At 50.9% G+C, this 26,554-nt stretch overlaps 1 protein-coding gene across 3 annotated transcripts in view; it reads left to right on the forward strand.

Annotated features, from left to right (window-relative positions):
• Positions 1-26,554, forward strand: part of SMPD3 (sphingomyelin phosphodiesterase 3) — a 203,076-nt gene that overhangs the window by 153,666 nt on the left and 22,856 nt on the right. For all 3 annotated transcript variants that reach the window (XM_088458332.1, XM_088458334.1, XM_088458333.1), the window contains one exon: positions 23,567-23,642. In XM_088458332.1, the coding sequence (XP_088314458.1) occupies positions 23,567-23,642 (76 nt within the window). The remainder of the gene's footprint in view (positions 1-23,566; positions 23,643-26,554) is intronic.

Raw genomic sequence — 26,554 nt, forward strand, 5'->3', positions numbered from 1 at the left:
GGTAATTCACTTTTACCTGGTAATTTGCAAAACAACCTGGGTTTATTCCCTGTGTGAAAGGGTCAACCCAGGACTTAATTCCGGGTCTACGACTCTGCAAAAAACACCAAGGTCGAAGACCTGGGAATTCAGGACCTGATTCAGAGACGCTCGTAAGCGGCCGCTCGTTCGCTCTGAGCTATGTTTGCACAACTGCACATGCGTATTTTTTGCAATGCGAATGCACAAACCAGTCATTGCGGTCGGAAATCGTGCGCTCGTAAAACAGCGAGGGGCTGCTAATTTGATTGACAGAATGTACCGTTTGTGGGTGGTAACAGCGGAAGGTGCTTGAAATTGGGGAGTGGAGATCCGAACGCAGGCGTGCCAAACAGTCAAAAGGGCGTTTAATGGGTGTGCATAATTAGTAAAGGAGCGTCATCGACCACGTCACTTGGTTGTCTTTTAGCCTGAACTGCTCACAGTGATAGCGGGAAGTAATTCCTACCACAAGCACTGCGAGCAGTTCAGATGCCTTTCGATGTACCCGATTAATCTAATAAATACCAGAGATGATGTGTGATGCGAACGGCAAAGGGGCGTCTTTACAAAATAGCGAGCGCATTTTTCGTTCGCTTGCTCAGACATAGAGGCGTCAACAAACCGCAAAGAGCGAGCGCTCAATTTAAATAGCCGGCCCCTTTTTTGGAACGACCGTCCGCAAATAGCGTCCGGCTCTGAATCAGGCCCTCAGTCCTGGGTTGACCCTTTCACACAGGGAAAAAACCCAGGTTGTTTAGCAAATTACCAGGTAAAAGTGAATTACCCGGGATTTTCAGTGTGAAAGGGGTATAAGATGCAGTTTGGCTCAGGTGGCTGCATTGTGTCCCTGATGCACAGATGTGCTCTAATGCCCTTCCAGCTGCGATCCCGTACGCAGCTGCTGGAAAAGTACTGAGACGCCCACCGGCGGCTTCACAGATCCAAGCAAGTGCGTACAAATACGCAGCCGCTGACGCAGATCCTTCGATAATCGATCATATGCGTAATCTAGTGGTCACGCAGATTATCCAAGAAACTGAGACGCTGGCACCATATTTTCCAGATGTAGGCTGGCATAACCACGTTTTTGTCGCCACTTCCTTTTACTTCCCACAAAATGGCCTCTGCCTGTCAACCACTTGCGAATAAATCCTCACTACAACTGTAGTCACATTTGATTGTAATTCATTCACCGTGCGTGTGGGCACATCGCTAAGACACATACACAGTCCACCTCTGAACTGTAAATATCGGCATTGTGTAGGTAGCTGAATCAGGCCCTCTGTGTACGGAGAATGAAAAGCTACCATATCCTAAGTGTAACTTCTGCTGGCTGGAAGAGGCCGGGGTTAAGCTTCATATTGACTATCTTTGCTCTTTTGATATACAGGACCTGAGGCCAGAATTCAATACATCATACCTCCCAAAATTTGACCCAGATGAATCGGGACATGCCCGAAAAGGAGTGACCTGATAGTAAAGTGGGCGTGGTCTGATGGCACACCTCCGTTTACATCACTAAGGGGCGTGTCCAGCATCTCCGAGATGCTGGGCTGCCCCCCGGCTTCCCTCCCTACTGTGATTAGATGCTGTGCGCATGCGCACAGCATCTATTCTCGCTATGCAGAGCAGCGGTGTAAGCTTCCCCCAACTTCCCGCCCACCGCAGGACACTGCGGCCTGCGGCTGGGACAGCGGGACAGTCAGAAAAACGGGACTGTCCCGCTGAATGCGGGACAGTTGGGAGGTATGGTACATTCTCTATCAGAATCAAGTTTCAAGAAACAACGGGGGGAGGTAGATCAAACAGTAGCTTTTAGAGAGATAACGTGGATTTATCTCCACTTTCTCTCTCTCCAGGCTTTGATAAATCTTCCCCAATGACCCTTAGGGCGGGTATCCACTAGACGATAAATTGGACGCTTTGAACGATAATGATGTCGTTATCGTTCATCGTCCGCAATATCGTCCAGTGGGCATGCCGTCAGCGATTAGCGAGGCGCTTTCCAGCTGGTCGTTGATGATATCTTTCATCAGCCGTACTTGCAGGGCAACCTGATGATATCGTCAGGTTCTGCAAGTACGGGAATGAGGGAGGGTGCCAGCACTGAACGATATCGTTAATGATATCGTTCAGTGTGGATGCTCAGTGTCGTTAACGACATTGAGCCCGGCACTGCAGGGCAAACACTAGACGATATTGCTCATGGAGCATATAAAATAGGCAGGGCCCCCTTCCTCCTGGACACCCCCACTTCCACCTTCATGACCCAGTGGATGCAGAGGTGCAGCTTGGAGCCCTGGCACCAGAGCAAGCTCCTGCTATTTCGGCCCCTGCTGTACTGAATAGGTGGAATGCCACAAAGTTTAGTAACTATGCTAGTCAAAGCATGGGCAGAAGAGTTCAGTGAGAAAAAAATAGTTTTAAAGTCTGTCAGTAGGGGTAAATATGGCATCGTACAAGGTAAAAATGCATGAAAAGGTACCAAATATATAACTGAGCGCTAAAAAACCACTGACACTGTGATGTAGAATTTCGCATGCAGATACACCCGCAGTCGCACACAGAATATATGCATGCCGCATATCATTTTACTCAGCAGAAGCTGGTTGTGCTTACTATTTGCATCACATTGCGAATAAGACGCATTTGAAGGTAAAAAGTTGGATGAAAGGACACTGTGCTACCATGTTGAACTGTGCTCACGCATTATGTTTAATTCGACTTGTAGCGCACTTTGGGAACCACTGATCTAGTCTAATACCCCTTTTACACCGGAGCTAAAACCCGGGTTTTTGAAGGGATAACCCGGGCAGCTCCCTGGTGTAAAAGGGGAGAGAGTTGGATCGCCGGGTCGAGTGACCCGGCAATCCAACCCAGGTAACTAGCAGGGTTTAACACGGGCGTAGCCCGTGAAACCCTGCTGTGAGAACAGCGCACTCCGGGTCACATAATTGGAGTGCGCTGCTAGCCAGCCGATTGGTCCGGCTTCAGTGGCGCTTGGAGATGACGTAATCTCCAAGCGACCACTTTCACTCCGCAAAAGCCGGGTCTATGCAGACCCGACTGCGGTGTGAGCGGCGCTGACTCGGGAATATCCCGAGTTGGCGCCGGCAAAATTCCGGGTCTGATCTGGATAGGAACTTTGTTCCAACTCTGGGTCAGACCCGGAATTTAGGTGGAAAAGGGGTATAAGATAGACTAATGAAATCACATTTCTGATTGGTTTGCTTTGTATTACCATGGAGTTAAATAAGATGTAGAGCTCTAACTTACATAGAATTCCCTCACTCAAGGTGAAAGTGACCAACTCACTAATCACCATTTAGCACAGCACTTACAATGACAAGCACTGGTCTTTTTCTCTGCAGGCCTGAAACCTACTCCACATGCATTGAGAGACAGTCTAGAGAAACTGACCCACCTATTATCAGCCTCTCACAGGTGGTTTGGCAGCTTGAGCCTTATTTATCAATGAGATTTATCACTCACAACGAGTGATAAAACTCGCTGCATATGATAATGGTGCTCCAGCCAATCAGCTCCCAACTGTCATTTGTTTGAAAAATGACAGGTATGAGCTGATTGGCTGGAGCACCATTTAGAATGCACGAGTTTTATCACTCGTTGTGAGTGATAAAACTCGTTGATAAATCAGGCCCAAAGCTAACAGTCTCCCAGACAGGAGCTAGGAACCCAGGACACGTGTCCTGCTACATCGTTGCTGCCCATGCAGCAAATCATGCACGCATGGCGTGAGGCGTGTGCCGAGAGCAGATATTCACACTGTGTTTTCACCCGCGCCTCCATAGGATTATATGGTGCAATTGCAGTGCGCGCCATAGCATATCATAGCGTATGCTGCTGTGGGTAATCTCATGGTGCGATGCGTGTGCACGTTTGTAGTGCCATCGCCAAAGATGTAACAGGACACATCTGTTTTATCTCCCCTTGACAACTTCCGCAGTGTTTTTGTCACAATATGCTATACAACATAGGAACGAATAAGATAGTAATCTAACTACTTTAGCAGTCTAAATGCTCATATCTGATTGCTTGCTATTTATTGCAGCACAATAATGCATTATGATATTAAATAAGCCCCATGACCAAAAACACATATTTGACCTCAGTACTCCTAACTGTGGAGATGGCTGTTATATTTCAGTTTAAAGTGATTCCAGTCCGTGAAATGAAGCATTGGTTGTATGTATTAATATTCATATACAGGGACATGGGCTACGATAGGAAACTGCCCCTGCGATGTGTCAGTGATCGCTGCTGTGGATGTGGGTTTAAAATGTATTATTTACTTCTATAAACTCCCCATCGCCTGATGAGTGTTCCCTCCTAACAGTGCAGGTTAAACCATCAGCCATAATCATAATGAAATAATGACACAGAGACTTGTGAATTAAACTATTTAATATATAACCGAACTAACTAATAGAAGAAGAAAGAAAGACAGACAAAGTATGGTGGCGCAGAAAGAACGGTCCCACAATGCAAAATCACCATCTGCACACTCACACCGATCTTCTAAATGGGAGGTGAGCAGTCAGCCCATTACCACGCCCAAGGTATCCACCTCCCATCCCAATGACACGACGTGAGGTCCACCTGGACCGGTGGTGCCGCTGACCCCAGTAGGGTAAAATCAGCCTAAGCCATTTATTGGAAGAGAGAGCACCTCAAGCTCCAAAGACAGATGGCGACTGCTACCGTTCTTTCCTGCCACAAGAAAAGTCGGCACCAAACAACACAATGAATAAGGGAGGGAGGGCGGGAAACAGCTGACCAGAGAAATTTCTATAAAATGGCTGCCAAGCAGCTACTCTGAAATAGCACTGACTCACCCCCTGCCAGTCCTATAGGCTAACCTAACCCCACCCCACAACACTACCTCACTAAACAACTAGACCCTTCTTGTCCAGAGGCCGACACCCACAGGCTTGGGTGTTTAATGAACTCCTTGCATATGAAATGCACTCAGTCCTACTTCAGGTTCTCATACAGTACCGATAGAGGTATTTACAAAAGTGCAAAACACACACCTAGCGCAGTGAGTAACCAATGTGTGCGTATTCCTCAGATGGGAGGAGCTGGGGTGTAGTGCAAACCTTGCTGTGTGTACGCTAAGTGCATGAATGTGTGTAGTTATGTGTAAGCAAAAACAACCTGAGCAGTTATATTTATATGAGATTCGGAGGGGCAAAACAGCACTATCCCTACACCTGGTGCAATGCAGATTGATCACTGCGTATGGTCAATTGCATGACCCGCAAATTATGACTACATTCCCCCGACATGCCATCACTTAGCCTACATGCAAACACCCCATTACCATCAGGGGTGCCGCGAGGGGGGTGCGGGGTCAGTAACGCATTGAGTAGGGAGAGAGAGGAGACTGCTGCTGCTCAGTGGCAGCAGTCTCACTCCCCAGCCTGCAGGTGTTGTCAGAAGGGGAACGGGACAATTGCACTGATCCCCGCCCCTGGCCGAGGAGGACAGATCCGCCCCTCTTCCCAGCTTGCGGCGCCGCATAGTACTTTAAAGAAAATAGAATTTGGAGGAGGTGTGGCCACATCACCCAGATTTGGCAACGCCCCCCTGTACCCAGGCCCGTCACTGATCTCGACGGCCCTGATTACCACCCAGTTACACGAAATCAGTGGAGAGGCATCTGATTTGCATACCACTGTCCGCATGTGTGCACTACTGAATTGGCTCCAATGTACCTAAACCTAGTAATATGTTAGGAGAGAATTGCTAAGGTTTAACTCACTGAACAAAGTGAAAATAATTGTAGTAGTATAGACTTTGACGTGACATTGCAAACAGTGTAGTAATGAGACAATATGCCCGTATCCTGGGCTGCACGCACATTCGCAAACGTAGCGCCCACACTGCTCCGTTCGCAGCACTTCCACCTACCCCATACTAGGTGCAGGAGATCCGTCTAAATTTGCCATCTAAAATGCACTGCACACAAACAACTCAGAATAGTGAGTAACCATGGATACATGCCTGCGACACACCTACAAAATGGTTCTCTGCATGTGTTTGCATAGTTGCCACCCAGCTGCCACCCATTCTGCCAGCAGAAAAACAGCTTTAATACACATCATTCTGAATCATTGCATACGTTTGCAGAGGCGCATATGCAGCCTGGGGACGCTTGCGCAGAACACGGAAAATTGCCAGATGCGGCCACGTTTGATGTTGCTTGTGGCTCAGAATCAGACCCCAACTGTTTCCACTACACAGAGATTGTAAACTCAGGGTCATTCTCACATTCTGTTTCATATCATTATATGTTATATGTTTGTGTAATGCTGTAGAGCGTCAATTGTTGGTACTTTATCAATAAAAGATAATAGTAATCACAGTTACTTTATATTATGCCTATAATGGAGGGTTTGAAATATAGGCTGGAAGCAGATTTAGCAGACTAGTAATTGTAACCAGATTGCTTCTACCTGTGAAGCAAATCCAGAGCGACCAGGTGTATTTATTGAATTTAGGAGCCATTAGCAGACTTCTAAAAGTGGATCTAGAGTGATAAGTGCTGTGTGCTGCAGGGGGGAGAAGTCTGGGTAAACAGATACAGTAGACAACTTGTCTAAAAAAGTGTTTGAAGGTTTGCCAAGCAAAGTGAACACTTTTGGGTTTATTCATAGAGAGACGTACAGTAAATGCTTTTTGCAGGGTTTTTTTGTCCGTAATTTGCATTATTAGCAATTTTTATGTGCACGTACGAGTTTTCGCAATCTTATTTCATGTGTACTGCGACGGTGTATGTTTAGGAGACCGGGATATGAACTGCAATGGTTAAGGAGTAGCAGAAAGTCGGTGCGCACAGTTCTATGTACTGTGTGGGGGGGATTCAGCTTAGAAAGTAATTGCTAATATGCAAATGCACCAGGAGGTGTCTAACACCCCCTCTATGACACCCCCTGCTGCATTTTCGATACCAGCACTGCGGGCGAGGTAGCAGGCTGGGATCACCATCGAGGCAGGAATCTGAGTCCATGGACACAGGGCTAGCACGCCCCCGTTTTCAGGAACGCCGGCCGTCCCCGCCCCTGCACCACCCCTTAAATGCCTCTGCCTGTCAATTAGACAGAGGCATAGCAGGGGCTGCATGCAATCACACAGGACCCGTTCTGCACATTCGCAGAACGATAATTGGGAATCGGCATTCAGCATTGCACATACATCCGATAGCTACAGTAGCAACCAGCAAAGTGTGCTCCCCTCCACAGCCAGCCATCAGAATGCTGCCGGTATTCGATGGAAAAAGTATTTCCATCGAATCGGAAACATCGATGGTTACTAACCATCGGTTTATGATGTCCATTCCAATTTCCTAGTAACAAGTGTATATTCCCCTGAAAAGCGCACAACTTTGCTTCGCATACGCTGGCTTGGTTCTGGAGCATGCAGTATAAAACAAGTTACTCTTTGCAAATGGGTGAACGCTCAACCCTGCATTGATCCCTTGGTGTGCATCAAGCAATACACCCATATAACTATATGTGAATATCAATATTCAAAAAGTTTCTTTTCAGTTATCCAAACTGAGAGACAAAATAGATTGCAGTCAGACAGGTTTCATTTGTAAAATGCTAGTATAATCTGCAATGAGCTCCGGTCCTCTACTGGTGTGGGAGGCCAGAGAGGGACATGGCCAGTGGAGAATCGTTAGTAGGGTACATCTGCGGAAGGGGATATATCCACTACTGATCACATAGCGGCCGCGGAAGACGAGGCGTCAACTTCTACCGTTACCGGAACGGAGCAGGCATGGAGTCCAGTGCTTGTTCCTCCAAGTTGCTAGGAGCAACTGCAGAGGCGGCAGTCCAAGGAGAAGTGGCTGGAGTGTGCTCAGTGCTGTCACATACAAACTAGTTGTAATTGTAAATCATTGATATATCTGCTAGTAGTGAATCCGTTCTAGCTCATCGGCCCTGTTCCCCTCCATGATAGTGCAGATTTTGTTCAATAAAACGTTATGCTAAACTACCTCCCACCATTAGATTGCTTGGATTTGAAACACTGAATGTATCAATTGTACACTTACCCAAATGCAGATGTTCTCAAGGCATGATAGCAGAACCCCCATATTCACCTACTGTCCCAAATTTGTCAGGACAGTCTCAATTCATATACAGTACTCCAAAAGATGCTAAGTAGGCATTTATAGGTGGATGTCATCAATGGCAGGAGGCACCTCTGCCCACAGTGCTGCCAGTTACAATGGTGGCTTGCTCTAGTATCGGGATCCTCCCCCTAAATTGGGACTGTTGAAAGGTACACCCCAGCTTCTTTTCAGTTCACAGTTACTGCCCTAGTATGTAATAGCATAGCGCTGAAAAGATAGAGTTTAAGCAGTTGGGTAACTACCACCAATGCAGTGGGCCACTGAGTAAGGACAAAAGAGGCTGTAATGGCAAAGCCAAATCCTTATCCGAGTTTCGCTATGGGGCTTGACAATGCGCTGTTCTGGATCTGAGTTTAAGGTTTCATTTACTTGGTTTTTAGTGTCGGGAGTATTAAAATGCTGGAGCACACAGCACAGTTGTAGTGAACATAGCTACAATGGGGCCTTTGCAGACCTTCAACACCTTTGAAACATAGAGGAGCCTTTGCAGTTACGCATAAGTGTATTTGGGCAGCATGACTGCTCTTTGTGTAATATTTCTCGCACTGACGGTGCACACACCTTGCAATCATATTTCATTTGCACGCACCCCTTGCACTATGAGAGGTAGGTCAGGGGTGTTCACGTGCAAGTCGAGTACAGTCAGGGTGCACATATGCAAGATAGGCACACCCCAATGAGAACCCCCTATTTTGGTTATAGCTCTTAGAAGGTGTATCTTTGTGCATCCATAAGCAGAGTGCAAGTTTATAAGTTGATTATGACCCATATATACTTTTCATCTTTATAAAAGAGATACAGCTAATCATTGTAGAGCAGCGGGGCTGGACACCTCTCATCATTAGGCCCCCTCACAGCATTAAAGTGACAATTGCGGCTTTGTGGCGACAGGGGTGTGGCAATGATGACGAGATGGCACAATTGTACCCACTAGGAGGTGGGCAGGATGTGGAAAGATGACCTATTCATCAGGGAATCCGTGGAACTCCCAACAAATTTGGTAGTCCCCCAGATGGGAGAAGGGGGAAGTACTGTGTGTACCAACTGAAAATACAGTAACATCTTTCATTAATGAGGCCCATAATTTGTGGCTCCAATGAAGAGCAAAGGCTGCAGTGGAGGTTACAAATCTTGTTCTACATTCCAGAGCAAATAGGATTACTGGGGTTCTATAGATGAGACTAAATAGTAATGTTCCCATAACTGTGGTTAGGGTTGGGTATGGGATTCTGGCGCTCATGATTCTAGCGGTCAGAATCCCCACGCCAGCATCATGACCAGGTTAGAACATGAGGCCCCCAGGTAAGTACACCTAACTCCTAACCCTCCCCACAGCCTAAACCTAACCCTCCCTCTCCGCATCCTAAACCTAACCATCCCTCCCCGCAGCCTAAACCTAAACTCCCCGCACTCCCTGCAGCATAAGCCTAACCCTCACCCCAGAGCCTAACCCTAAACCCTAACCCTCCCTCTAACCCCAGTCTTTACCTTTGGGAATCTGGCGGTCGGGATGCCGGCGTCGGTATTCTGACAAGTGTCGGGATTCAGCGGAATCCCTGTGGTCGGCATTTTGACCCACCGCCCCCCCGCATCCTAAACCTACCCTCCCCCTCTTGTACCTAAACCTAACACTCCCTCCCTGCAGCCTAAATCTGATCTCCCCCAAGTGCCTAAATCTAACCGTCCCTCCCCGCAGCCTAACCCTAACCTCCCCCTTGTGCCTAAGCCTAACCCTTCCGCCCCACAGCATAAACCTAACCTCCCCCTAGTGCCTAAACCTAACCATCCCTCCCCGCAGCATAAATCTAACCTCCCCCTAGTGCCTAAACCTAACCATCCTTCCCCGCAGCCTAAACCTAACCTCCCCCTAGTGCCTAAACCTAACCATCCCTCCCCGCAGCATAAACCTAACCCTCCCTCCCCGCAGCCTAAATCTAACCTCCCCCTAGTGCCTAAATCTAACCCTCCCTCCCCGCAGCATAAACCTAGCCTCCCCCCTGCAGCCTAAACCTAACCTCCCCCTAGTGCCAAAACCTAACCATCCCTCCCCGCAGCATAAACCTAACCTCCCCACTGCAGCCTAAACCTAACCTCCCCCTAGTGCCTAAATCTAACCATACCTCCCCGCAGCATAAACCTAACCTCTCCCTAGTGCCTAAACGTAACCATCCCTCCCCGTAGCATAAACCTAACCTCCTCCTAGTGCCTAAACCTAACCCTCCTTCCCCGCAGCATAAACCTAACCATCCCTCCCCACAGCCTAAATCTAACCTCCCCCTAGTGCCCAAACCTAACCCTCCCTCCTCGCAGCCTAAACCTAACCTCCCCCCTGGAGGCTAAATCTAACCTCGGCCCAGTGCCTAAACCTAACCCTCCCTCCCCGCACCATAAACCTAACCCTCCCTCCCCGCAGCCTAAACCTAACCCTCCCTCCCCACAGCATAAACCTAACCCTCCTCCCCGCAGCATAAACCTAACCATCCCTCCCCGCAGCCTAAACCTAACCTCCCCCTAGTGCCTAACCCTAACACTCCCTCCCCGCAGCATAAACCTAACCATACTTCCCCGCAGCCTAAACCTAACCTCCCCCTAGTGCCTAAACCTAACCCTCCCTCTCTGCAGCATTAACCTAACCATCCCTCCCTGTAGCCTAAACCTAACATCCCACTAGTGCCTAAACCTAACCCTCCCTCCCTGCAGCATAAACCTAACCTCCCCCCTGCAGCCTAAACCTAACCTCCCCCTAGTGCCTAAACCTAACCATCCCTCCCCGCAGCATAAACCTAACCTCCCCCCTGCAGGCTAAACCTAACCTCCCCTAGTGCCTAAACCTAACCATCCCTCACCGCAGCATAAACCTAACCTCCCCCTAGTGCCTAAACCTAACCATCCCTCCCCGCAGCATAAACCTAACCTCCTAGTGCCTAAACCTAACCCTCCTTCCCCGCAGCATAAACCTAACCATCCCTCCCCGCAGCCTAAATCTAACCTCCCCCTAGTGCCTATACCTAACCCTCCGTCCCCGCAGCCTAAACCTAATCTCCCCCCTGCATCCTAAACCTAACCTCCCCCTAGTGTCTAAACCTAACCCTCCCTCCCCGCAGCATAAACCTAACCATCCCTCCCCGCAGCCTAAATCTAAACTCCCCCCAGTGCCTAAACCTAACCCTCCCCGCAGCCTAAACCTAACCCTCCCTCCCCGCAGCCTAAACCTAACCCTCCCTCCCCACAGCATAAACCCTCCCTCCCCATAGTGCCTAAACCTAACCCTCCCTCCCCACAGCATAAACCTAACCATCCCTCCCCGCAGCCTAAATCTAACCTCCCCCTAGTGCCTAAACCAAACCCTCCCTCCCCGCAACCTAAACCTAACCTCCCCCTAGTGCCTAAACCTAACCCTCCCTCCCCGCAGCATAAACCTAATCATCCCTCCCCGCAGCCTAAACCATCCCTCCCCCTAGTGCCTAAACCTAACCATCCCTCCCCGCAGCATAAACCTAACCTCCCCCTAGTGCCTAAAGCTAACCATCCCTTCCCGCAGCATAAACCTAACCTCCTCCTAGTGCCTAAACCTAACCCTCCTTTCCCGCAGCATAAACCTAACCATCCCTCCCCGCAGCCTAAATCTAACCTCCCCCTAGTGCCTAAATCTAACCCTCCCTCCCCGCAGCCTAAACCTAACCTCCCCCCTGCAGCCTAAACCTAACCTCCCCCTAGTGCCTAAACCTGACCCTCCCTCCCTGCAGCATAAACCTAACCACCCCTCCCCGCAGCCTAAATCTAACCTTCCCCAGTGCCTAAACCTAACCCTCCCCGCAGCATAAACCTAACCATCCCTCCCCGCAGTCTAATCCTAACCCTCCCTCCCCACAGCATAAACCTAACCTCCCCCTAGTGCCTAAACCTAACCCTCCCTCCCCACAGCATAAACCTAACCATCCCTCCCCACAGCCTAAACCTAACCCTCCCTCCCCACAGCATAAACCTAACCTCCCCCTAGTGCCTAAACCTAACCCTCCCTCCCCACAGCATAAACCTAACCTCCCCCTAGTGCCTAAACCTAACCCTCCCTCCCCGCAGCATAAACCTAACCCTCCTTTCCCGCAGCATAAACCTAACCATCCCTCCCCGCAGCCTAAACCTAACCCTCCCTCCCCGCAGCCTAAACCTAACCCTCCCTCCCCACAGCATAAACCTAACCTCCCCCTAGTGCCTAAACCTAACCCTCCCTCCCCACAGCATAAACCTAACCATCCCTCCCCGCAGCCTAAATCTAACCTCCCCCTAGTGCCTAAACCTAACCCTCCCTCCCCGCAGCATAAACCTAATCATCCCTCCCCGCAGGCTAAACCTAACCTCCCCCTAGTTCCTAAGCCTAACCATGCCTCCCTGCAGCATAAACCTAACCTCCCCCTTGCAGCCTAAACCTAACCTCTCCCTAGTGCCTAAACCTAACACTCCCTCCCCGCAGCATAAACCTAACCATCCCTCCCCGCAGTCTAAACCTAACATCCCACTAGTGCCTAAACCTGACCTTCCCTCCCCGCAGCATAAACCTAACCATCCCTCCCCGCAGCATAATCCTAACCTCCCCCCTGCAGCCTAAACCTAACCTCCCCCTAGTGCCTAAAACTAACCATCCCTCCCCGCAGCATAAACCTAACCTCCTCCTAGTGACTAAACCTAACCCTCCCTCCCCGCAGCATAAACCTAACCATACTTCCCCGCAGCCTAAACCTAACCTCCCCCTAGTGCCTAAACCTAACCCTCCCTCCCCGCAGCCTAAATCTAACCTCCCCCTAGTGCCTAAATCTAACCCTCCCTCCCCGCAGCCTAAACCTAACCTCCCCCCTGCAGCCTAAACCTAACCTCCCCCTAGTGCCTAAACCTGACCCTCCCTCCCCGCAGCATAAACCTAACTATCCCTCCCCGCAGCCTAAATCTAACCTTCCCCCAGTGCCTAAACCTAACCCTCCCCGCAGCATAAACCTAACCATCCCTCCCCGCAGCCTAAAAGTAAACTCCCCCCAGCGCCTAAACCTAACCCTCCCCGCAGCCTAAACCTAACCCTCCCTTCCCACAGCATTAACCTAACCTCCCCCTAGTGCCTAAACCTAACCCTCCCTCCCCGCAGCCTAAACCTAACCCTCCCTCCCCGCAGCCTAAACCTAACCCTCCCTCCCCACAGCATAAACCTAACCTCCCCCTAGTGCCTAAACCTAACCCTCCCTCCCCACAGCATAAACCTAACCATCCCTCCCCGCAGCCTACATCTAACCTCCCCCTAGTGCCTAAACCTAACCCTCCCTCCCCGCAGCATAAACCTAATCATCCCTCCCTGCAGCCTAAACCTAACCTCCACCTAGTGCCGAAACCTAACCATCCCTCCCCGCAGCATAAACCTAACAATCCCTCCCCGCAGCCTAAACCTAACCATCCCTCCCCGCAACATAAACCTAACCTCCCCCTGCAGCCTAAACCTAACCTCCCCCTAGTGCTTAAACCTGACCCTCCCTCCCCGCAGCATAAACCTAACCATCCCTTCCCGCAGCATAATCCTAACCTCCCCCCTGCAGCCTAAACCTAACCTCCCCCTAGTGCCTAAAACTAACCATCCCTCCCCGCAGCATAAACCTAACCTCCTCCTAGTGACTAAACCTAACCCTCCCTCCCCGCAGCATAAACCTAACCATACTTCCCCGCAGCCTAAACCTAACCTCCCCCTAGTGCCTAAACCTAACCCTCCCTCCCCGCAGCCTAAATCTAACCTCCCCCTAGTGCCTAAATCTAACCCTCCCTCCCCGCAGCCTAAACCTAACCTCCCCCCTGCAGCCTAAACCTAACCTCCCCCCTAGTGCCTAAACCTGACCCTCCCTCCCCGCAGCATAAACCTAACTATCCCTCCCCGCAGCCTAAATCTAACCTTCCCCCAGTGCCTAAACCTAACCCTCCCCGCAGCATAAACCTAACCATCCCTCCCCGCAGCCTAAAAGTAAACTCCCCCCAGCGCCTAAACCTAACCCTCCCCGCAGCCTAAACCTAACCCTCCCTCCCCGCAGCCTAAACCTAACCCTCCCTCCCCACATCATAAACCTAACCCTCCCTCCCCACAGCATAAACCTAACCATCCCTCCCCCGCAGCCTAAACCTAACCCTCCCTCCCCACAGCATAAACCTAACCTCCCCCTAGTGCCTAAACCTAACCCTCCCCTCCCCACAGCATAAACCTAACCTCCCCCCTAGTGCCTAAACCTAACCCTCCCTCCCCGCAGCCTAAACCTAACCCTCCCTCCCCGCTACCTAAACCTAACCCTCCCTCCCCACAGCATAAACCTAACCTCCCCCTAGTGCCTAAACCTAACCCTCCCTCCCCACAGCATAAACCTAACCATCCCTCCCCGCAGCCTAAATCTAACCTCCCTCTAGTGCCTAAACCTAACCCTCCCTCCCCGCAGCATAAACCTAATCATCCCTCCCCGCAGGCTAAACCTAACCTCCCCGTAGTTCCTAAGCCTAACCATGCCTCCCTGCAGCATAAACCTAACCTCCCCCTTGCAGCCTAAACCTAACCTCTCCCTAGTGTCTAAACCTAACACTCCCTCCCCGCAGCATAAACCTAACCATCCCTCCCCGCAGTCTAAACCTAACATCCCACTAGTGCCTAAACCTAACCCTCCCTGCCTGCAGCATAAACCTAGCCTCCCCCCTGCAGCCTAAACCTAACCTCCCCCTAGTGCCTAAACCTAACCATCTCTCCTCGCAGCATAAACCTAACCTCCCCACTGCAGCCTAAATCTAACCTCCCCCTAGTGCCTAAATCTAACCATACCTCCCCGCAGCATAAACCTAACCTCTCCCTAGTGCCTAAACGTAACCATCCCTCCCCGTAGCATAAACCTAACCTCCTCCTAGTTCCTAAACCTAACCCTCCTTCCCCGCAGCATAAACCTAACCATCCCTCCCCACAGCCTAAATCTAACCTCCCCCTAGTGCCCAAACCTAACCCTCCCTCCCCGCAGCCTAAACCTAACCTCCCCCTTGGAGGCTAAATCTAACCTCGGCCCAGTGCCTAAACCTAACCCTCCCTCCCCGCACCATAAACCTAACCCTCCCTCCCCGCCCGCAGCCTAAACCTAACCCTCCCTTCCCACAGCATAAACCTAACCCTCCTCCCCGCAGCATAAAGCTAACCTCCCCCTAGTGCCTAAACCTAACACTCCCTCCCCACAGCATAAACCTAACCATACTTCCCCGCAGCCTAAACCTAACCTCCCCCTAGTGCCTAAACCTAACCATCCCTCCCTGCAGCCTAAACCTAACCTCCCCCTAGTGCCTAAACCTAACCATCCCTCCCCGCAGCATAAACCTAACCTCCCCCCTGCAGCCTAAACCTAACCTCCCCTAGTGCCTAAACCTAACCATCCCTCACCGCAGCATAAACCTAACCTCCCCCTAGTGCCTAAACCTAACCATCCCTCCCCGCAGCATAAACCTAACCTCCTAGTGCCTAAACCTAACCCTCCTTCACCGCAGCATAAACCTAACCATCCCTCCCCGCAGCCTAAATCTAACCTCCCCCTAGTGCCTAAACCTAACCCTCCGTCCCCGCAGCCTAAACCTAATCTCCCCCCTGCATCCTAAACCTAACCTCCCCCTAGTGCCTAAACCTAACCCTCCCTCCCCGCAGCATAAACCTAACCATCTCTCCCCGCAGCCTAAATCTAAACTCCCCCCAGTGCCTAAACCTAACCCTCCCCGCAGCCTAAACCTAACCCTCCCTCCCCGCAGCCTAAACCTAACCCTCCCTCCCCGCAGCCTAAACCTAACCCTCCCTCCCCCACAGCATAAACCTAACCCTCCCCCTAGTGCCTAAACCTAACCCTCCCTCCCCACAGCATAAACCTAACCATCCCTCCCCGCAGCCTAAATCTAACCTCCCCCTAGTGTCTAAACCAAACCCTCCCTCCCCGCAACCTAAACCTAACCTCCCCCTAGTGCCTAAACCTAACCCTCCCTCCCCGCAGCATAAACCTAATCATCCCTCCCCGCAGCCTAAACCTAACCTCCCCCTAGTGCCTAAACCTAACCATCCCTCCCCGCAGCATAAACCTAACCTCCCCCTAGTGCCTAAACCTAACCATCCCTTCCCGCAGCATAAACCTAACCTCCTCCTAGTGCCTAAACCTAACCCTCCTTTCCCGAAGCATAAACCTAACCATCCCTCCCCGCAGCCTAAATCTAACCTCCCCCTAGTGCCTAAATCTAACCCTCCCTCCCCGCAGCCTAAACCTAACCTCCCCCCTGCAGCCTAAATCTAACCTCCCCCTAGTGCCTAAACCTGACCCTCCCTCCCTGCAGCATAAACCTAACCACCCCTCCCCGCAGCCTAAATCTAACCTTCCCCAGTGCCTAAACCTAACCCTCCCCGCAGCATAAACCTAACCATCCCTCCCCGCGGGAGGCAATCAGGAAGCCGACTGCCTAAATACCGGCAGCCGGCTTCCCGACTGTCTTATCCTGGCAAGGGTGAAATGCCGGCGTCTAGATGTAGACGCCCGCATTTCCCCGACGCTGGGGAGACCGGCGCCCGGCATCACGATCGTAGTGATGCCGGGCGCCGCGAGCGGACAGCCGCGGGGGGAGGGTTAGGTTTAGGGCTCCCGGGGGGGACTTAGGGTTAGGCACCCCCCCGGGAGGGTTAGGGTTAGGCTAGGGGGAGGGAGGGTTAGGGTTAGGCACCCCCCCGGGGGACTTAGGTTTAGTCAGCGGGGAAGGGGGTGGTTAGGGTTAGGCACTTAGAGGGGGAAGTTAGGGTTAGGCACCCCTAAGGAGGGTTAGGTTAGGTTAGTAGATACTTACCTATCCACGATCGGGATTTCCAGCGCTGTCGGGCTTCCGCTGGTCGCACTCTGCTTCTGTCGGGCTGCCGCTGACGGGAATCGAACCGCCGGCCATGCGGCCGACGGTATTTCATACCATTCCCTCCCCGCAGCCTAAATCTAAACTCCCCCAGTGCCTAAACCTAACCCTCCCCACAGCATAAACCTAACCTCCTCCTAGTGCCTAAACCTAACCCTCCCTCCCCACAGCATAAACCTAACCTCCCCCTAGTGCCTAAACCTAACCCTCCCTCCCTACAGCATAAACCTAACCATCCCTCCCCGCAGCCTAAATCTAACCTCCCCCTAGTGCCTAAACCTAACCCTCCCTCCCCGCAACCTAAACCTAACCTCCCCCTAGTGCCTAAACCTAACCCTTCCCTCCCCGCAGCATAAACCTAATCATCCCTCCCCGCAGCCTAAACCTAACCTCCCCTTAGTGCCTAAACCTAACCATCCCTCCCCGCAGCATAAACCTAACCTCCCCCTAGTGCCTAAACCTAACCATCCTTTCCCGCAGCATAAACCTAACCTCCTCCTAGTGCCTAAACCTAACCCTCCTTCCCCGCAGCCTAAATCTAACCTCCCCCTAGTGCCTAAATCTAACCCTCCCTCCCCGCAGCCTAAACCTAACCTCCCCCCTGCAGCCTAAACCTAACCTCCCCCTAGTGCCTAAACCTGACCCTCCCTCCCCGCAGCATAAACCTAACCATCCCTCCCCGCAGCCTAAATCTAACCTCCCCCCAGTGCCTAAACCTAACCCTCCCCGCAGCATAAACCTAAGCATCCCTCCCCGCGGGAGGCAATCGGGAAGCCGACTGCCTAAATACCGGCAGCCAGCTTCCCGACTGTCTTATCCCGGCAAGGGTGAAATGCCGGGTGTCTAGATGTAGACGCCCGCATTTCCCGACGCCGGAAGACCGACGCCCGGCATCATGATCGTAGTGATGCCGGGCGCCGCGAGCGGACAGCCGCAGGGGGGGAAGGGTTAGGTTTAGGGCTCCCGGGGGGGACTTAGGGTTAGGCACCCCCCCGGGAGGGTTAGGCTAGGGGGAGGAGGGTTAGGGTTAGGCTCCCCTGGTGGGGACTTAGGGTTAGGCACCCCCCCGGGGGACTTAGGTTTAGGCAGCGGGGGAAGGGGGTGGTTAGGGTTAGGTACTTAGAGGGGGAAGTTAGGGTTAGGCACCCATAAGGAGAGTTAGGGTTAGGTTAGGTTAGTGGATACTCACCTATCCACGATCGGGATTTCCAGCGCTGTCGGGCTTCCGCTGCGTCGCACTCTGCTTCTGTCGGGCTGCGCTGACGGGAATCGAACCGCCGGCCATGCGGCCGACGGTATTTCATACCAATTCCCTCCCCGCAGCCTAAATCTAAACTCCCCCCAGTGCCTAAACCTAACCCTCCCCGCAGCATAAACCTAACCTCCTCCTAGTGCCTAAACCGAACCCTCCCTCCCCGCAGCATAAACCTAACCCTCCCTCCCCACAGCCTAAACTAACCCTCCCTCCCCACAGCATAAACCTAACCTCCCCCTAGTGCCTAAATCTAACACTCCTTCCCCACAGCATAAACCTAACCCTCCCTCCCCGCAGCATAAACCTAACCATCCCTCCCCGCAGCCTAAATCTAACCTCCCCCTAGTGCCTAAACCTAGCCCTCCCTCCCCGCAGCATAAACCTAATCATCCCTCCCCGCAGCCTAAACCTAACCTCCACCTAGTGCCTAAACCTAACCATCCCTCCCCGCAGCATAAACCTAACAATCCCTCCCCGCAGCCTAAACCTAACCATCCCCCCCTGCAGCATAAACCTAACCTCCCCCCTGCAGCCTAAACCTAACCTCCCCCTAGTGCCTAAACCTGACCCTCCCTCCCTGCAGCATAAACCTAACCTCCCCCCTGCAGCCTAAACCTAACCTCCCCCTAGTGCCTAAACCTGACCCTCCCTCCCCGCAGCATAAACCTAACCATCCCTCCCCGCAGCCTAAATCTAACCTTCCCCCAGTGCCTAAACTTATCCCTCCCCGCAGCATAAACCTAACCATCCCTCCCCGCAGCCTAAAAGTAAACTCCCCCCAGTGCCTAAACCTAACCCTCCCCGCAGCCTAAACCTAACCCTCCCTCCCCGCAGCCTAAACCTAACCCTCCCTTCCCACAGCATAAACCTAACCTCCCCCTAGTGCCTAAACCTAACCCTCCCTCCCCACAGCATAAACCTAACCATCCCTCCCCGCAGCCTAAACCTAACCCTCCCTCCCCACAGCATAAACCTAACCTCCCCCTAGTGCCTAAACCTAACCCTCCCTTCCCACAGCATAAACCTAACCTCCCCCTAGTGCCTAAACCTAACCCTCCCTCCCCGCAGCCTAAACCTAACCCTCCCTCCCCGCAGCCTAAACCTAACCCTCCCTCCCCGCAGCATAAACCTAACCATCCCTCCCCGCAGCCTAAATCTAACCTCCCCCTATTGCCTAAACCTAACCCTCCCTCCCCGCAGCATAAACCTAATCATCCCTCCCTGCAGCCTAAACCTAACCTCCACCTAGTGCCTAAACCTAACCATCCCTCCCCGCAGCATAAACCTAACAATCCCTCTCCGCAGCCTAAACCTAACCATCCCTCCCCGCAGCATAAACCTAACCTCCCCCCTGCAGCCTAAACCTAACCTCCCCCTAGTGCCTAAACCTGACCCTCCCTCCCCGCAGCATAAACCTAACCATCCCTCCCCGCGGCATAAACCTAACCTTCCCCCTGCAGCCTAAACCTAACCTCCCCCTAGTGCCTAAAACTAACCATTCCTCCCCGCAGCATAAACCTAACCTCCTCCTAGTGACTAAACCTAACCCTCCCTCCCCGCAGCATAAACCTAACCATCCCTCCCCGCAGCCTAAACCTAACCTCCTCCTAGTGCCTAAACCTAACCCTCCCTCCCCGCAGCATAAACCTAACCATCTCTCCCCGCAGCCTAACCCTTCCCCTAGTGCCCGCCTAACCCTCCTCCTAACCCCATTCTTTACCTTTGGGATTCCGGCGGTCGGGATGCCAGCGGCGGTATTCTGACAAATGTCGAGATTCCGGCATTAGCATCCTGACCACCGGAATCCCTGCGATCGACATTTTGACCGCTACCCGTGTGGTTATTAATACTGTAATTATATACACATTCTGCTGCATTTGTGTAACAAAGCATACAGTACACTGTTTAGATCTGTTATTGTGTGAATAAAGCACAGATTTGCTGAATGTCATTGAAGCACAAAACTCTGCAATAGCTGTACATTCCTAATAGAAAAACATGTCTGGTTGAAAGAATAAAATGATCATAACACTTACCTAATACGTCAGCACCCACTGACATTGCAATAGACAAGCTTACATTAATCCCCATGAGCAACTAAGGATTTATGACCTGGAAATGCGTATCCCAGATGCATTGTACAAAAAAGGCTCCATTGTGCTCTGGTTTTCCCAGGACGCTCCTGTTCTTGCTTCTAGAAATCGTTAACTCAAAATAATTAAATTACTGCACTAGAGGTTAGACTCTGTCTGTATAATAAGTATTTCAGAGTATAATATTTTTTACTGACACCCAGAAAAAGTTAAGAAGTGTTTTTTTTTTTTACAGATTGATTAAAACTGTTGTTCCTTGTTTTTGTTCCTTGGGGGCCCTGTTTTCTGTTTAAACATTTTTGATTGCTAATATTAGAGGTTTAAGGTGGTTTGGTCCTGTTACAGTATACTGTATGCTTTATCTTTCTCTGCCACTGTAGTATGGGACCATAAGAATAGAATATAATATTTTATTGTCATTTACAATACAAGTGATGTAAACGAAAAAACTATGTAGCACATCACCGCATAATATGACAAGCGACAGTTACATTACAAATTTAAAACATATAAAACATTCGCAACATAAATCAATCAAAGACAAATAAAACCTTTTAGCACACGCACAGCACTAGCCAAAAATCTGTTATGCAACCGTTTTGTGCGTGATTGCAGAGACTTAAAACGTCTTTTTGATGGTAACCTCTCAATTATCACATGGTTTGGATGGCTGGGATCTTCCAAGATTGATTTAGATTTTTTCAGGGCTCTCTTAACATACAGTAGATCTCCTGGGTGCATGGTAGCACAACACCAAATATTCTACCACCTGTTCTAACCACCCGATCTAGTGCCTTACGTTCTGCAGCAGTACAGGACACTCTACGCAATTTTCCGGTAAAAAATTTAGCAAGGTCCCTCCACTCACACAAGCCGATCGTAAGCGTGTTAAGAAAACAAGGCTTTATTGCGCCTTCTTAACCAAAAATGCAGAGTTCAGAGACCAGGTTATATTATCCCAGAAAATGTAAAGGACTCCACTTGCTCAATGGTCAACCTTTCTAGGCAAACTGGTACCTTAGGCGTAACATTCCGTAACATGACCAGTGGCGACACAAGGGGGTTGTGGGTGTCACCCGCCGAGGGTGACACCAAGGTGCAAACTCCACCTCAGTGATAGGAGCCTGGTGCTGCACTGTATAATTAAGTACAGCACTCGGCTCCTGACGGCTCCTGACACTGAGGGAGGCTGCCGTCACTGCACACAGAGCAGTCCACACCTCCGGCACCCCCCCTGCCCCACAGTAATAAGCACGGTGATGGGACCACGGGGGTTCGGCCACAAGGCCATGCCCTCTTCCCGAGTGGCGACGCCCCCTTTTTGGTGCACAGCATCCTTCCCTGCACCGGGTGAAATCGCGGGGTTTTAGATGTTTTCAAATGTAAGCAATTCTCCTTAGTCCACTTGAACAATCTAGCAACCTCACTCTTGTATGCGCAATCATCCCTGTTGCTTATTAAGCCAACAATGGCAGTATCATCCACAAACTTAACAATATTAACAGACTGTGAAGTTGACCCGTGGTGAATAACGAATACTATGCTGGACTGAGGACACAACCCTATGGTACCCTTACATTCTGCGCTACCTCCTTTTAAATATTTTGTCCCTACTCAACCACCTGGGGCCAATCAGATAAAATGTAGCAGCCACCTGCAAGTAAAACGATTTAAACCCAGACAGAATAGTTTCGCAACCAGCGAGCTGGGTATAATAGTAATGATAGCCGAACTAAAATCAACAAGTAAAATTCTTACATAGGTATTCCTGTCTTCTAAATGCGTTTGAACCTGATGCAAGACAGTCAGGACAGCATCCTCCATCGAGCGGTTTGGCCTAAAGGCAAATTGAGGGGGATCAAATCCCAGGGAAGTCTGGGAAAGGCGCTAAGATGCAGGTTGTGTTCATACTAAACAAGGAAGAAGCTTTATTATTCATAGCTACTGTTGCGGCCACTTAATCAAAAGTGGACTCGTTCACGGGATGCCATATCATTTAGCAACCTGATGGTTAGCGCACATCTCCGATGGTGAGTGGTCTAGGGCCCATTCTGTGCATGTCCAGAACCAGGGGCGTCTTAAGAGAGGAGGGGGCCCGTGTGCACTCCCAGTGCGGGGCCCCCTCCTCTCTCTCCGGTGGCTGACTGACGCGGTTGGCCATCCACCGGAGCATTAGTAGACTCCAGGCACTAGAGTGTGCCCAGAGTCTACTGCACATGCGCAGAACACCGGGAAAAAATGGCCATGGCGGCCAATTTTCCGGTGTTCTGCGCAGCGCTGACACCCGACGTGGGACCACTAACAGGTAAGTTTCCAAAAATATGGGTGCAGTGTGTGCAGTGTGGGGCCCCCCTGGACCCGGGGGCCCGTGTGCCCCGCACACACTGCACCCATTATAGATACGCCACTGTCCAGAACGGGTCCTGCGATACTGCACAGAGTTCCCCCAAACCTCTGCCTGATTGATTGATGGGCAGAACCGTTTGGGAAAGGGGGGCAGTGCGGGGGTGGCCTGCTTTCCCGGAAACAGAGGGGCGCGTCGTTCTCGTTTTCTGGGAGCGCTGAAGCCAGGGTCTGCGTCCAGGACCCGGTCAGGCTACGGTAAGCATCAGCTACCACATCTTGGCCTGAGGGACAACAATCGCGACCGGTTGTTCAGATGGTGATCCCCAGCGCTGGGATCACGCAGATACAGCAAGGAGGGGTCTGTTTCCTAAAGACACCTCCTGCTGCATTTGCATCTAAATGGAGAGAGTTGCACATCTGCTTGTGTGCAGCTCTGCAATCCCATCCATCGCTGAATAAATCCTTATTGCACCTGCCATCGCTAATCAATCGCTCCACTACATGGGCTTTGTGCCCACCTCTGAATCAGGCCCTCGCCTCTAATAGGCGCTATATTATATGTTGGTGAAGTGCTATGTAGCACATTATATTACCTTCTTGCCATACCGTGCATGAATCACATGGGGCTGAACAAGAGTTAGGAACAAAGCAGCAAAAAGGAGCAAATTTGCACATTGTCAAAACCATGTTTCGAAAAATATAATATATAATTCTGTGAAAATCTGAGAACAATATCCTACATATTAATCCCTGTGTCTGCTTATTTAGGTGCAGGTGGGGACCAATCCTCAGGACCAAAGAATTGTGGGATATGTCTCCTGCACTCACCTGCAGGCTTTGGCAGGTAAGCCAGTCATCTCTACTTATATCATTATTATTATGTCATAGTGACGCTGATTCTGAAATAACAAAGGTAATAAAGAGTCCCTACAGTATGTGCATCAGGTGCTGATTGCAAGATGAGCGGGACTTAAGGTCCCCATACATCTGCAACGGATCGCCGCAATGTTGCGATGGGATCGTAAATGCCGACCGGCGGCCGTCAATGTTTTTCACAATCCGCCACAGGATCGGTGAAATTCTACATGTTAAATTTCACCGACCTGCCAATCACGATAATTTTTTGAACATGATCGGCATATCTGTGAAATCCAACATGTTGGTTTCAGCGATCCTGCAATGCTGGGTTGCAGGATCGCAACAGTGTAGCAATCTGTCGCTGATGTACAGTATGGGGGCCTTTAGTCTGTCCCAATTATAATCTATTATGCTGTTTTCAGTCTGTCAGTTTGCAGCTGTGAATTAACACTGCTATCACTTGTGCACAAGTGTGTCCTGATCGCTTTGTTGTGTATTGAGGAACGCACTCTTAACTTTAGTTTGGGAACCTCTGCATTATAGATTGAAATGTCCCATGTTCTGTGAGCAGGCATAAAGTTTGCACCGCCTGACAGAGGAAGGGGAACAGCTACAAGTGTGCCCAAAGAGCTGCCAGGCTGGCAGAGCCACCATTGTATCTGTCTAGTCCTATGGTCTAGCTCACAGGTTCTCAAACTCGGTTCTCAGGACCCCAAACAGTGCATGTTTTTCAGGTCTCCTCACAGAATCACAAGTGAGATATTAGCTCCACATGTGGCTCTTTTAAAATGTGTCAGTGAGCAATGAATACACCTGTGCACCTGCCGGGTGACCTGCAAAATGTGACCTGTGTGGGGTCCTGAGGACCGAGTTTGAGAATCACTGGTCTAGCTCCATCCCCAGTCGTCACAAACTTTGCGCTGTTCTAAGCGTGCTCGTTCTAAATTGACTTTTTCATTTTCTGCAACTTTAAAAGGTTCTTGAAATGAACTATGGGCGTGATTCAGAGCCGCTCGTAAGCGGCCGCTCGTTCACTATGAGCGATGTTCGCACAACAGCACATGAACATGGGACGTAATGCGCATGCGCAAACCAGTCATTGCGGTTGAAAATCGTGTGCTCGCAAAACAGCGAGGGGCTGCTAATTTGATTGACAGAATGTACCGTTTGTGGGTGGTAACGGGAAGGTGCTTGAAAACGGGGGAGTGGAGATCCGAACACAGGCGTGCCAAACGGTAAAAAGGGAGTTTAATGGGAGTGCATAATTAGTAAAAAGCGTCATCGACCACGTCACTTGGTTGTCTTTTAGCCCGAACTGCTCGCAGTGATAGCAGTAGGAAAAACCTACCACAAGCACTGCGAGCAGTTCAGATGCCTTTCGATGTACCCGATTAATCAAATAAATACCGGAGATGACGTGTGATGCGAACGGCAAAGGGGCGTCTTTACAAAATAGCGAGCGCATTTTTCGTTCGCTCGCTCAGATATAGAGGCGTCAACAAACCGCAATGAGCGAGCGCTCAATTTAAATAGCCGGCCCCTTTTTTGGAACGACCGTCCGCAAATAGCGTCCGGCTCTGAATCAGGCCCTATGTTTACTCTTCTCTTACTGCTTGTCATATTTTCACCATCTTATACTGAGACTTGATGTAGCAGTTGTTTCTGGTACAGGTTGCAAAAGGACCCGGGCACCTCCTCGATTCGTTAGGCCCCAGTAATACCGCAATTTGCTGGGATATGGGGCGGGGCTTGCCGTATTAGCTCCACCCCCAGTGTGTCCAGTGTAAAGGGGAATAAGTGTGTCAGGGGGTCATGCGCTAGTGTGAACACGGCCCCTCTCACCCTTAAAAAGCTGATGCAGCAGCACTGACTGTGCTGCTGCATGCGGTAGACCAGCCGCGACTGCAGAGCCTCCACCTGGGAACAGGTGCCGCTAGCACCTGTTCTTGGCAGGGTCATATCGAACCTGTGTGGGGGCCCCTATGTGTGTGTGGGCCCCGGGACGACCGCCACTGTCACTCCCCCTTAATCCGGCCCTGACATCCACCCTGCTGGCAACAAGTGACTACAGCAGAGGTCGGCCACCTGTGCTATCAGTGTGCCACCTAAAATCTAGTCTTCATAAACTATGGCTTCAGTCGCGCCAAGTAGTCCAAATTTAAGTCTGCAGATTTTATATCTGTACTATTCCGCACTTGGCACTGGTGCCGGCGGTCGCTGATTCCGGCACTAGAGAATACGTACTAATCCATTGTAGCCAGGACGGCAAGTTCAACAATGGCATTAGATTGGGTACAGGATAACGGTGGTCAGAATCTTGATGCTGGCATCCTTAGGGGGTTAAGATACCGACACCTGTCGGTAAGTATCATGACTCTACCCCTATTCCTAACCTTATCTCCCCGCACCCTAAACCTAACCTCCCCCCTAGTGCCTAAACCTAACCCTCTCCCCCTAGTGCCTAACCCATCCCCTTAGTGCCTAACCCTAATCCTCCCATCTTAGTGCCTAACCCTAGCCCTCACCCCCTAGTGCCTAACCCTCCCCCCTTAGTGCCTAACCCTCCCCCCTTAGTGCCTAACCCTAATCCTCTCCTCTTAGTGCCTAACCCTAACCCTCACCCCTTAGTGCCTAACCCTCCCCCCTTAGTACCTAACCCTCCCCCCTTAGTACCTAACCCTAACCCTCCCCCTCTTAGTGCCTAACCCTCCCCCTTAGTGCCTAATCTTAACCCTCCCCCTTAGTGCCTAACCCTCCCCCCTTAGTGCCTAACCCTCCCCCCTTAGTGCCTAACCCTAATCCTCCCCTCTTAGTGCCTAACCCTCACCCCTTAGTGCCTAACCCTCCCCCCTTAGTACCTAACCCTCCCCCCTTAGTGCCTATCCCTAACCCTCCCCC

This window comes from Taudactylus pleione, unplaced genomic scaffold (genome assembly GCF_031769625.1).
Source record: "Taudactylus pleione unplaced genomic scaffold, aTauple2 ptg000828l, whole genome shotgun sequence".
In the NCBI taxonomy this organism is placed as follows: Eukaryota; Metazoa; Chordata; class Amphibia; order Anura; family Myobatrachidae; genus Taudactylus; species Taudactylus pleione.